The sequence below is a fragment of the Canis aureus genome, chromosome 4 (assembly GCF_053574225.1).
Source record: "Canis aureus isolate CA01 chromosome 4, VMU_Caureus_v.1.0, whole genome shotgun sequence".
NCBI lineage: Eukaryota > Metazoa > Chordata > Mammalia > Carnivora > Canidae > Canis > Canis aureus.
This window is the reverse complement of record NC_135614.1, coordinates 69,131,353-69,144,390: the sequence shown is the minus strand read 5'-3', so window position 1 is coordinate 69,144,390 and position 13,038 is coordinate 69,131,353. Positions and strand designations below refer to the sequence as shown.

General features: G+C 46.0%; 1 protein-coding gene and 1 long non-coding RNA gene across 6 annotated transcripts in view; one reads left to right on the top strand and one right to left on the bottom strand.

Moving 5' to 3' along the window:
* Positions 1 to 365: 365 nt before the first annotated feature.
* LOC144312926 (uncharacterized) lies at positions 366 to 3,754 on the bottom strand. 3 transcript variants are annotated; one of them, XR_013378584.1, is made up of 3 exons: positions 3,638 to 3,754; positions 2,431 to 2,558; positions 366 to 918 (listed from the first exon to the last, which is right to left on the bottom strand). It is a non-coding gene; the product is annotated as an uncharacterized LOC144312926 (long non-coding RNA). The 3 variants fall into 3 exon arrangements; XR_013378582.1 differs by having other exon boundaries at positions 3,309 to 3,684; XR_013378583.1 differs by having other exon boundaries at positions 3,478 to 3,684.
* A 243-nt stretch (positions 3,755 to 3,997) lies between these two features.
* Positions 3,998 to 13,038, top strand: part of GHR (growth hormone receptor) — a 272,010-nt gene continuing 262,969 nt past the window's right edge. For 2 of the 3 annotated variants that reach the window (XM_077896086.1, XM_077896083.1), the window contains exon 1: positions 3,998 to 4,103. Coding sequence is in view for 1 of the 3 variants with exons in the window: in XM_077896081.1 (XP_077752207.1) it covers positions 5,320 to 5,323 (4 nt within the window). In the remaining 2 variants the exon portion in view is untranslated. Of the gene's footprint in view, positions 4,104 to 5,304; positions 5,324 to 13,038 lie in introns of those variants that run through there. The other variant, XM_077896081.1, reaches the window with a different exon arrangement.

The window sequence follows — 13,038 nt, the reverse complement described above, 5'->3', positions numbered from 1 at the left end:
GAAATGATCTCAGATAGGACCCCCCTCATTCTATAGACCAAGAAATTGAGTCATTTTAGACAAATAACTGGCTTACCCAAAGTCACAAATGACCCACACAGTTCCCCAAGGCTCCTGAGTTCCTGAGTTGTTTTTCAACTGCAAATACTACAAAAAGAAGCAGCTGCAAAATGGTGCTTCAGGTGTTTTGGTCTCTGTTTTGTATTGGGAAAAAGCTTTGGCACTTCAGAGTGTACAGAGCAATGGAAGCCATGCTCCAATCCTAAATAACTTCAGACATAGGACCTTATACAGTGGAGTTGTATGGTTTGGAAAGATACCATCTGACCTAGATATTTACACTTGAATATGCATAATCTGAATCATGTAAGACTCAGTTTTATTGTCTTTACAATGCAGTTTATATTTTCAGCCAAGCTGTAGTAGAGGTGTGCGATAGGGTAGGGGAAGGGTGGGCTATAATAGGGTGAAATAGGTTGGCTAAGAAGGGACCCATTGACAAAGTAATGTTTGAGTGAGACTTTAAGAAGTGAGGGAGGATCTCTGGGGGCAGAGATCTAAGACAGAGGGAGACATTAAGTGAGGAGTGTACCTGGCCAGTGTGTCTGGAGCAGAATGGGTGACTGAATGATGGGGAGAGCAATAAGTACATGAGGTGTCATGGATCTTTTTGACTTTTACTCTGATTTAAATGGAGAACCATTGGGGAGTTTTGAGCAAAGGAATGCCCTTAATATGACTTGGTTGAAAAAGAATTTCTTGGGGTGCCGGGGTGGCCCAATCACTTGAGTGCTCCACTCTTGGTTTCTGGTCAGGTCATGATCTCAGGCCCCACATTGGGCTCTGCAGTCAGTATGGAGTCTACTTGAGATTCTCTCCCCGTCTTCTCTGCACCTCCCATTCATGTTCCCTCTCTCTCTACAAGAAATAAAAACAAGTATTAAAAAAGAAGAATTTCTCTGGCAAGTTTGCATAGGAATCCGGGTTGGTGAGGGGCCAGAGTGGGGGAGGGTGTTGATGTAGGGAGACTAGTGGAGTTGGGAGACCACAGTAGTCATCGAGGTGAGATTATGGTGGTGCTGGTCATAGAGGGACTCATGAGAAGTGAACGGATTCTGAATGTGGCAGTTAGGAGCTCTGTATAGAGATCTGGGTTTCAGATAGAAATGTGGGTAGTGTAAATTTTCATCCAATTTGGCTAAACACTTATTGGGCACTCTACCATTTGCTGGGCATTTAACCTAGACATTTTAGGTACAAATATTAAGAATACATGGTACCTCCTTCAGGGTTCTATAACTACTGGGGAAAGTAGATGTATTAATAAAAACTGAAATGTGTAACAAAAGTAGGTGTAAAGGCCCATGAGGATGCAGAACAGAGAAAAGTAACTAGTTCTTCCTCTGGTAAGAGCCACCAAGGATGTTAGAAACCAAACAATTGCACTGGAACTGGAAGCTTAAGGAGAATTTCCCTATGTGGTCAAAGTGGGATATTCCAGGCAGAGGGAAAGGATGAGTAAGTGCGAATGCACTTTTCAGGAGGCAAATGTGCTTTGACGTGCCTTAACTTGTAACAAATTAATCAATTTAAGACCTGATACATTTCCCCCCCATAATGTGGAAAATAGGAAGAGGGATATACTGCTATAGACCTATATATAGTCATCTATGAGATCAAGGGACCTTTACTCATGGGACTTAAAAATAAAGACTGCCCTCAGTGTAAGTTGCAAGGTTATATCTGGTTCCCTAATATTTCATATTAACCAGTGTCTTTGCCTGTTCTGTCTGTAGCACACTATTTTACCAAAGATGGAGCAGTAGCCAAAGCAGTCAGTCTACACGCTCCTGTCTCAGGGAATGAGGGCTACAGCTGAACCCAAAAGAAAAAAGAAGGCAATCCTCCTTTTTTAGCGTGGCCCTTAAATCATCTCAGGCCATAAACAATAGAACTTAGAAAATATTTTGTGAGTCCATCTGGCACGTCCTAGACTATATCAAGATTCTCTTAGCTGGAGGATGGGGGAAAGGGGATAAGAAGGCACAGAACGGACATTAAGAGAGAATGTGATTGTGCCAGGGTCTGAAGGACCAACTTGGAAGGTCATCTCAGGCAAGAATGCAGTCAACACGTGAGCACTGCCTGGCTTCCACTCTGGTCACTGTTGCCCTTCCAGCCAGCATGGCACGTACTGACCACCCAGCCGGCATTCCGCCTGCCTGGGCCCTAATCTTTCTCTGTGTGGCCAACTCCCATTTTAAAAACTCCAGACACTGAGAAGCACTCCCATTGCTCTAGCAAAGCCTGGAACCCCAGAAATCAAGGGACTGGGGAAGGATCCGAGGGAAAGAAAGCCTTCTTGTACTCAGGTGGGATAGAAGAGGACCCGGTCAAGGTCAACATCCATTAGACAGTGATGACACATACCCCTTCCAGAATCTTTCTTCCTCCTCCTCTCATTCTGTCTTTCTTTGCCTGGAGACAGTTGAGACGTTGAGCCACAGCTGAGACTCAAAAAGGACTCTAAGGAACAGAATTTTCCACTTCTTCGATTCCTTTAAAAATAGGAGTAACTTAAAAAAAATTTTTTTAAAGTAGGAGTAACTTCTGTGACATCTGCTGCTTCAATCTTTGGCCCCGTGTTCTTGCCCTGACTCTTCCTGACTCTTGCCCTCCCTGGACTACTTGCCATGTCCCACTCACCATGTGCTACTCCCCACACCCTGGGGATCTTTTATTCCACTGCTAAGAATCTTGGTTTCTTTAGATTGTTGTTTAAACATTTCTCTCTGGTTATAAACTTGGCTTTGCGTTTGCGACCCTGTTTTTTTTTTTTTTTTTAAAGTCCTTTAGTAAGCTGAAGCTGTTAGATAAATGACATTACAACTGGCTGTCAGCAGTAACGTAAACAGTTAACAACATAGCATGACTGGCTGCTCCTTCAGATCTCCCACAACCTGGAACTGGACTTTTGTACTTTCTGCTGAGAAAAGCATGGGGTGACGGGGAGTTGGGTGCCTTACAGAATGACATGCCTATGCCTATGCGCAAGGCTGTGAACTTTCTGAAGCACTTTGACAACTTCCCCTCTCACTTTCTTTCCCTACGGTGGAACCAGGTGCACAGGCTCGGGCTGGACAGAGGAGCTGGGTCCTGCACAGGGCAGTTCAAAGGAACCCCCCAGGGCGCACACGAGGGCAGTCCTCAGGCTGAGGCCTGCGTCCGGACACCCTGCAGCCCTGTGCGGTGGCTTCGGGACCAACGTCTCTTCTAACATGGCCTGCGTTTTCTGCAAATCACCTCACCTCTCTGTCTCTGTTTTCCAACCTCTAAAGTAAGATCCTCTCTACTTTTAACGATCCTTTCAAACCCAGGGAGCAACAGTTTGGAAACTGGTTGCAGGTGGCAACGTTTGGTTGGCTAATCACGCTTTCCGAGCTGCCCCCTCGCCCCCAGTTCCCGCAGAGAGTTCACTTTTCTTTTGAGCGTTCCTTTCGATCTGTTGACTGCACTTCTTGCTCTTTTAGGTCCTGCCTTCTTTTTGGGAGCGGGGTGGGCGGAGAGGGAGCGTCCTGCAACTACCAATATTTTCCTCTAGGAGGAGCCGCGCCGCGCAGCAGAGGGTGACACGCACCAACTCCGACTCCGCCGCGGGGATCGCCGCATCCCAGCTCCCCGGAATGCTCGGCCCGCGCGGCGCCCGGCGCCTCCGCCGCGGGTCTCCAACCGGCCGCCGCGAGCTCCCGCGGCCCCTCGCCGCAGCCCGGGCCGCGGGGGCGGCGTGACCCCCGGTGCGCGGCGGCCGCTCCCCACCCAGCCCCTGCCGGCCTCCCTTCCCGCTTCACCCCGCCCCCTCCTCCTCCCCGAGCCTGACAGCCCGCGAGCTGCCAAGCGGGGCGCAGCCATGGGAGGAGGAGGCGGTCTAGGGAGCGGCGGCGGCGGCGGCTGGAGCGGCGGCGGCGGCTGCTGAGCGGAGGCGGCGGCGGCGGCGGCGGCGGCGGCGGGGACCCCGGGCTGGGGCCACGCAGGCCGGAGGCCCCGCGCCCTCGGGCCCCGCGCGCGAGCGGACCGCGCTCTCAACCCGCAGGCGAGGCTCGGAGGTACGGAGGGGCTCGGGGCTCGGGGCTCGGGGCTCGGGGCTCGGGCTCTTCTTTGCCCCCTTTTGCCCGGGGCCCGGGGAGGGGACCCTGGGGGCACCGGCTGTTTAGGGAAGTGGCGACCGGGCTTTTGTATTTACACGAATGATTTCTTTTTTTCCTCCCCGGGTGACTTGGGGGCTGGCCGTGCTCCCCTCCTCCCCCCGAAGGAGTTGTTTTCCGCGGGTGGGTCGTCGTAACCCGATCCACGCTGGGGGCGTGCGAGCGTGTGTGGCGCTGCCGGTGGGCGTCGGGGAGTTGGGGGCGACGCGCGAGCCGTGCCACGGGGGCGCCCGCGGGGGCTCCCCCTGAAGCCAGGATTGTTAAAAAGTCGTAAAAGTTTTGCGAGTGTTGCTACTTGGCATCACCGGCCGCGCTGGGGCAGGGACTGCGAGGCTCCCGCGGCCGAGGGGGACCCGGGAGAGCGGAGGTCGCCGGGCGGGCGCGTCCACACCGCGCGCCCCGGCCCGAGGCGCAGCGCCCCGTGCGCGTCCGTGCGGACCGCGGCCGCGGAGCCGGGGTGGTGGAGCCAGGGCCGCCGGTCCCCGCGGGCTGCAGCGGTGGAGGTCGCGGCGAGCCGAGCACCCCCGCCCCCTCCAGCCCCCGACACCCTCGTGGTTGTGAAACCAGCCGGGCTCCAAGTGTTGACCCAGGCGCCCGAGGCGTGACCGCTGCGGGTGCGCGGGGTCGCGGCCCCTCGGGGGAGGTGCGGGGCGCGGTCCCCCACCCGCGGGGCCTGACGGAGCCTATTCTGGGGGCGAGGGCTTTCCAGATCGCCGGAGCGGGGACGCCTCCCGGGCCGCGCCGGGGGCTGGTGACCTGGCCCGGGTCTGTGTGCTCCGAGGGTGTACGTGCGCGCGGGTGTGTGTGTGTGTGTGTGTGTGTGTGCGCCTGGGGAGGCGTGTCGTGCCTGAGCCAGTAGGGTGTGCGGGGGGGGGGGGGGGGGGCAGCGAGGTGCCGCCTGCCCGTTGGTGCGCCCGGAGACCTTGGAAGGGACAGGGAGAGGTAACGGGAGGCCAGAGGTTGGGAAGTCGCGGGAGTTCCTGCGCAGGATTTAAATACCCCGGCCTTTAAACCACTACCAAACCCGGTGCCTTTGAGGAGCTGAGACCTGGAGGTGGCGGTTCCCGGAGCTCTCAGGAGACCCCATAGGAGGACGAGGGTTCTAAGTCCCGTGTGCATGTGTAGGTACAGAACTCTGGAGCCCAGACCCAAGCTGCAGCTGCGCATCTGAGATTCCCCGGGGTGCAGCTGTGCACAGTCCCCAAACTAGGCGGTCTCTGGGGTGTTTACCCCTAAGAGTCCCTGTCATGTGTGCCTGGGCAGGCACTCCCCTATTTCTTCATACAGGTTGCGGCAGCTGTGCTGTGTGCAGCTGGTGTTCTAGGCTAGTGTCTACCTGGGTCACCCCGCAAGTCCTTTTCTCTGGGGTGCCAAGGTGTATATACATAGACCTTGGAGATAATTAGTGTGAAATATTTTCCAGAAATTGCAATGCTGCATAGGAACAAAATAAAATGATTTAGTAGACAGGGTTGTTGGTTCCATCTTTTCTGTGATTGGGGATTCTGTTTCCTTTTGAGAAAAGCTTGGTGTTCCCAGATCTTTTTTTTTTTTAAGATTTTTTTTGAAATTTATTTATTCATGAGAGAGAACAGAGAGAGAGAGGCAGAGGGAGAAGCAGGCTCCATGCAGGGAGCCTGATGCGGGACTCGATCCCGGATCTCCAGGATCAGGCCTCAGGCCAAAGGCTGCGCTAAACCGCTGCACCACCCGGGCTGCCCCCTGATTATATTCAAGGGGTCTCTGGTTATGTACCGTTTCTCTTCAAATGGACTTCAGATGGGGCTGGAAGGGTGCGTTTCCAACCAGAGACCCTTGGAAAACATCATTTGTAGTTTAAGCATGGCTCATGCCTTATCTCCTTCTACCCTTGGCAACTTTTTGGTAAGTCTAAGGAAAGTTGGTGAGTCAACATTCAGCTTTTTGTTTGGAGTAAATATGTCACAGTGAAATTATAGTTTTGGTTCACCGAATGTGATGGAAAGCCAACACCTAATAGGCAGAAGTGTGAAATGAAAGTCTATAAATGCAGTGACTCTCCAGTGCATTTTTTTTTTCAAACTGAGCATGCAAATATTTGTTCTAGGCAGAGTTTGGGGCTGTTTTTTTTTTTTTTTTGTTATTGTTGTTAGTGTGTAAACAGGAGACTCCACATCATAAACCACTTAAAATGGATCCCAGGCATCTTCCCTGTGCTGTCTCTGGTGCTTGTGTTAATAGATGTTTACAGTGCTTGCTAACCTATGGGATCGTCATGTGGAGTATCTCATTAGGTCAGGACATAATGTTTATAGCATAGTGTAATAAATGGAGCCCCACTTGCAGCCTGCTTCTGCCAAGTGCATGAAACACCCCAGCATGGAAACAAATCTTGAAGTTGGTCCAACTTGGCGAGCCTCTTTGGCTATCTGCTGGTGAGCATTGTTAATGTAAAGATAAATATGAGTGATACAGTAAGAATGTGGCACAGCCAATTGTTTAACTTAAAAAAACAGGCGTGAGTTATATTGATTAAATTTGCAAACCTGAAGATTAAGCTTCTCCGGTCATTCCACTGGTAAATTGCACAGTGATGGAGACTTGGTTTAGTTTTAGAGGACAATTAAAAATATGTCCGTAATGAAAATAACTTAGTGTGTTCACATGTGTCCATAAAAGCCTTCACTTTTTTCAAAAGAAAAAAAAAGAGAAAACCCTATAACCTCTGTGGTAATGATTTAAATAATATGAGGTTTCAAATCATCTGATCACTTTCTGAACATTGAGTTGATATGAATTGAAGTTTGGTAAGGCTTTGGAGTCAGCCCTCTGCTCGTTGTATAAACAGAGCAATGTAGGCTGTCTTTGGCAAGTGATTTTTTTTTTTGACCTTGAACAGTATGATGTTAATAACATGCCCAGTAAAATGATTGATGAGTATAGTAACCAACTTCAGAGGTACCTATCAGGGATGTGAACTTCCACCTCAGTAGTCCTTTCTGTAAATGGGCCAGCCCACCTCTTCTTGAAAATACTCAGCTGGGAATCTTGCTTCCTTGCTGGCTGGCCCATTTGAGGAGAGGTTCATTTTTTAAAAGTTCTGCTTTGTACTAAGTCAACATTTTCTTCTACCTATTGACCTACTGTTCAGTTGCTGGAGCAACACACAATGAATCTAATCTCTCTTCCCTTTAAGTGCTATATTTGAAAACAAACATTATGCCCCTTCTTCCTGAAATTTTTTTTTTTTTTTGCTTATCCTTACACCTCTTCTCACCCACAGTGGGGTCCCCACCCTTCCCTGCCCTGACAATATGCCCCAGAGTCCACATTCACGATATCCCTCATTATGTTTGTCATCTAAAACTCAGGTATGGGTACACCTGGGTGGCTCAGTGGTTGAACTTCTGCCTTCAGCTCAGGGCATGAACCTGGGATCCCGGGATCGAGTCCCGCATCAGGCTCCCTACAGGGAGCCTGCTTCTCCCTCTGCCTGTGTCTCTGCCCCCTCTCTGTATCTCTCATGAATAAATAAATCAAATCTTAAAAAAAAAAAACAACAACTAAAACTCAGATGTGAAATCTCTAGTTCTGGTCTTTCTGCCTCCATTAAGGCAGCTTAATATTCATGAGCTATGTTAGCCGTCTGTTTACACTGTCCACTAATTTCAGAGCTGTAAACAAGATAACAACTTAACTCTTTTTAGATTATTAGTCATCCGTAATCAGAACATTATAATAGTTTCAAAACCAGTTTTTATGTTAACTGTACTTGATTAATAACAGAAAATGTTCTCCGTTCCTGAATTTCCTATAACTCCATGTGTCATACTGTGTAGGTACATGCAATTCTACATGGAATGATCATAGCTACTTAATTTCTCCCGGTCAAAGGAATACTAAGCCAAAAAAAAAAAAAAATACCAGAATGTTCTGAAGACAAGCAGATTGAAGTTGCATATCATAGATGGGGGTAGGGACTCTGAGGTATTCTTTTCCTGGATCTTATTGTGTTGCTTCCACAAGCATGAGTCAGTTCTAGCTATCAGGCTCATTCTATCCGAGTCTCAGAGTATGCCATCTGGCCCTAAATCAGGTGAAAGTACGTCTGACAGACATGCTTCCTCAGGCAACTGCAACTTAAGATGTACATCAGGACATGGCTGAGTCAACAACCCATTCTTCTCCTGGAGGTCAATGGCTTATAATGTGGCAGAGAAGTCAAAAGCAGGTATATCACTGCGCCAGTTCTAGGAGAGGTTCCTGTCTCCTATTGTGTGTCTGGATCCAAGTTAGACCAAGGCTCTGAGGGTCTTCACTGACCAAGTTCTAGCCGCCTTGGAGGAAAGAAGCAAAGCTGGTATGTACCGGGGGAGGAGGCGTGGATCAAGGGTAAGCTCTTTGGGGCCCATTGGACCTAGCCTGAATTTGAGCTTTACCACCAGCATGCAGATAGATTAGCTCCTCTGAGACTCACTTTTCTCCTCCGTGAAAATTATGATGCTTAACACCCAGGGCTGAGGTATTTAACACAACTTCTGTAGCATTTATGGCCTGTGCTGCTCATTAGACACCTGCCTGATCCAATTGATTTCCCTTTTATGTATCTGTCTGGGGCTTCCCAGCTAAGTTATGTTTCCCCTGCTACCAGCTGAGAATCTGCCACAGCTGAGAATCTCCTGTCTTCTTGCAAGAAATGTTTATGGTTGATGATGATGACAGTGTTGTTTTTCTCAGCAAGTCTGAATGTGAAAGAAATAACCATTTTTCTTGGCAAAGAGAAAACAACCAACCTGTGATAATGGACTGACATCTGGGCCTATCAGAAGGTCCTACTTTGCACATTGACCTTTAGCCAGAACAAGGGGCCAGCGACAGTCTGTGTTCTTTGGTGAAATTGTTCGTGCTGTGCCCTCCTCTGTGTGTGTGCGTGTGTGCGCGCGCGCGTTTGCAGTGAGATTCCTCACTAATCCGCTTGCATTACGATCTCCACCTAGATCACATTTGCTTCTTTATTTTGTTCTCACATAAAGGGAGGAAATAGTCAATGATAAAGTGCATTTTTAATCAATGATAAAGTGCATTTTTTAAAGTTCAAAATTTATTTTGATAAATAATTCAGATCACTTATTTAATAAGCTTCCTGAAAAATTTATTTCACAACTCCCTACCTCCTCTCTAGTCCCCACCTCCTGAAAAAAAAAAAAGAAAAAAGAAAAAGAAAAAATAAATTTAGAGCAGATCCACTGACAAGTACTTAGATGTATAATTTCCCAACCAAAGTTCTACTCTGATATAAGAAACCCTTAAGTTAGGATGGTATAATATGAAACAATAGTAAATGAGGTTTCAGGGAACCCCTCCAACGGGCTTTGTAATTTTTGTAATTTTTGCAAACTGTTGAACTTTCCTGGGATTCATATTTCTTAAATGTTAATAACAGACAACAACAACAAAAACAAGGAATAAACAAGATGCCCTCTTAGGATTCTTTCTGGGGCTATAATTCAAATACACTTAATTATTGAATTTCTCTTTTCTCTCCATGCTGTTGGGACTTCGCTTGAAACTCTCTAAGAACACCTATTTCATTTGTTTTCAGTTTCCTGGTCTACTTTTTCATATCTGTCTTCCTTGCTAGGAACGATTCCTTGAAATAGGAAATAAATTTCATTCATTTTTATATTTTCCCCCTCTCTGCTGAATGCTTGTAAAAACAGCAGCCCTGGAAAGAGTGTTAGTTTAGTTAACATGAAATGCTTTGGATTGTCAAGCTGTAATTCAGACCACTTATTTAACAAGCTCCAACAATTTTTAATATAAGTGTCAACAAATAGTGTTTGCTTATTCCCTCACCGTTAATATTTTTAATCAATTAACTAAAACAGATAAAAGTGGTGTAATCATGGCTGTGTTTCCTGAAACAATACCAGCTCATCACGGTCTGATGCAGAAAATCCTTCTGAAAGTTTTCTTTTATTGTTTGTTTTAAGCTAAAGACAATTCTATGATGAGTACCAGACTCTTGAAAGGAAGAGAACAGAAAGGATTCTTGTCTAATTTCAACTTCTTTCTTCAGTGCTTCTCACTACCTTTTTTTTTTTTAAAGATTTTATTTATTTATTCATAAGAGACAGAGAGATGCAGAGACATAGGCAGAGGGAGAAGCAGGCTCCCTGTGGGGAACCTGATGTGGGACTCGATCCCAGGGCCCTGGGATCATGACCTGAGCCAAAGGCAGACACTCAACCACTAAGCCTCCCAGGCGCCCCTTCTCACTATATTTTAATAGAGGCAAATGAAGCCTTAGGTCAGGCACCAATTTTACTGAATAATGATTCATAAGAAGGCTGTGATTTTGTCAGAAATTGTTGGGTTGTGTCTTTTTAATTAGCATCCAAACCTACCTTCAAATACTTCATTTCAAAATCAGTAGATAATTTCTCCTACAGAGTCCTTAAAACTTCCAGATGTGTTTACTGCTTTGATTAGGCCTTGATTCTTTTGTGACTGACAAGACTTCAGTCAGTTCTCTTTAGAATAATATCGTTATAATCCTACTGAATTATACTTCTTAGATTGTGAATTTGTTTAAACATAAACAAGTCTATCTCCAGCTGGCTAGGCTTCTAAGTGAAAAATGTATCCTAGGGAAAATGCTTGCTTCATGGTGATTTGACACAGGTGGTGGAGAATACACTGAGAAAGCCCTTACTCAGTAGTAGAACACCAAAGGATTTTGCAATTCGAGTAGGTGCTTTTGTGTATTTACCTATGGTGGACAGCCTGCTGTGCTCAATATTTGTTCTAGTAACTCATCCATGATTATTTCCTCCATTGTTTATAAAATGAAACATTCAAAGTGTATTATTTAAAAACTTTAAGGAACTTAAGAAACAGTTCTTTCAGTATATATAGACATACCATAAAGTCATTGGTCCAAAGAAAAATTTATTTCTTCCTGCTTAAAAAAATGTACGTTATCATAATAAGCATCATATCTATCTTTTTTCTTTGAGTTGCCATATCAAAAAAAGAAAAAGGAGAGTGTGACCATTACAAAATAAATATCCTTGGTTCTCTCCCCACGTGCTTATTGAAACGAAAGGTGCTACTGTGATGCAGTAAAAAGCTCATCTCAAATATGGTGATGGCTGGTGATAAACTGTCGGTCTCCCAGTTCTGATTGCCACTGGGCAGGCAGCCCTTCTCCTTGGTGAGGATGATGACATATGATCCTAATTCACCCTATCCGTGGCTTCTTTGGACACCTACAGGCTATGTCATTGTTATCCCAGAAAACCTCAATTTGGCAAAGCAAAGTGAAAAACAGTCTGGGAAAGCATATGTGAATGATAAATTATGAAGAGTACTGAAGAGAAAACCTCTACAGTGGCTTCTTGCCCTAGGGGTAAAAGAAGATACCAGAATCCTTGGGCAAGATGATGATGAATGAAGACACCACTTTGATACCTAGCAAGTCAAAAAGATGAAAGAAAGTGGAACAAGAATGAAGAGGAATGATTTCTTTTATATTAGCACTCAGCATACCATCTTATTTCCTTTGGAGACATTGGCAAAACAATGCTTTGCTTGTCAGAGGATAGTTGTTTTTTTTTTTTTTTTATTCTTAAAGATTTATTTATTTGTGATAGACAGAGAGAGAGAGAGAGAGGGGGGCAGAGACACAGGAGGAGGAGGGACAGGCTCCATGCCGGGAGCCCGACGCGGGACTCCATCCTGGGACTCAGGATTGCGCCCTGGGCCAAAGGCAGGCGCCAAACCACTGAGCCACCCAGGGATCCCCAGGATAGTTGTTTAATAGATATTTTTGATGGCCTTAGTTTGTAGTAAAACAGAGAAATTGAATGTGGTGGTATGTGGTGAGCTGGAGGCAAAGAATATGGATAGGGTCAGGTGATGACAAGGATCTAAGCTCAGAATGCAAACTTGGTATTATTCTCCTTAAATTAAGGATGATACCCAAACTTGATGACCAACTTACCTAGGTAGATCCTGTTTAGGGCCTTGGCAATGACAAGAAGTTTTTAATATTTGACAATATGGAGACATGTTGGGATTTTTCTGTGGGACTCAGTAGGGTTTGGGAGACATCCAGTTTACCAGTTCTTGGTATCCTCCCCATCAAAGAGTATAAAATTGTAATTCTCTTTGCTTTTGTCCATAAACTTTAGTATTTTTATCTATTCCTTATAGTACTTGTAGGGTATGCGAGAATTAGGAATGTCATCTGAAAAGTACTTTGAAAACTACTTGGGAAAAGATGCTGAATAAATAAAATTTTTTATTAGCCTGCAGGATGTAAGTTTGGCCAAGCTAGTGGTATTTTTGGGATCACTGTGAAAAATCAAAGACAGAACACATATTTATTGAGTCATTACTGTGTTCTCAGGAATGTGCTAGACACTCTGGGGAATATAAAAGTAGTATAAGACATGACCCTTGACTTTGGGACCTAGCATTCAAGCTAGGAAGGCAATACCAATAATGTCCATTGTGTGATTAAGGAACTATACAATTATACTACAATTTAATGAAAAATTCAATAACAGACTGTAAATGCTATATTTATTTTGAGAAAGGGTGATCTGTTTGGGCTGAAGTATATGGGGCAAGGCCTTATAGGCAAAGTGCCTTCTGAGTCAATACCTAAAATGTGGTGCATTTTTTTTTTTTTTTGATAGGTAGATGTTTTGTGAGAAGGTTATAGGAACTGAGCACCAGGAGACATATCTGGAGCTCACTCAGGTTACTTGTAACTGGTGAGTAGGCAGGGTGTACCAGGCTGTGGATTTGTTTTAAACTAGAAGCCTTCTTTATTGCTTGTTGTGGATGC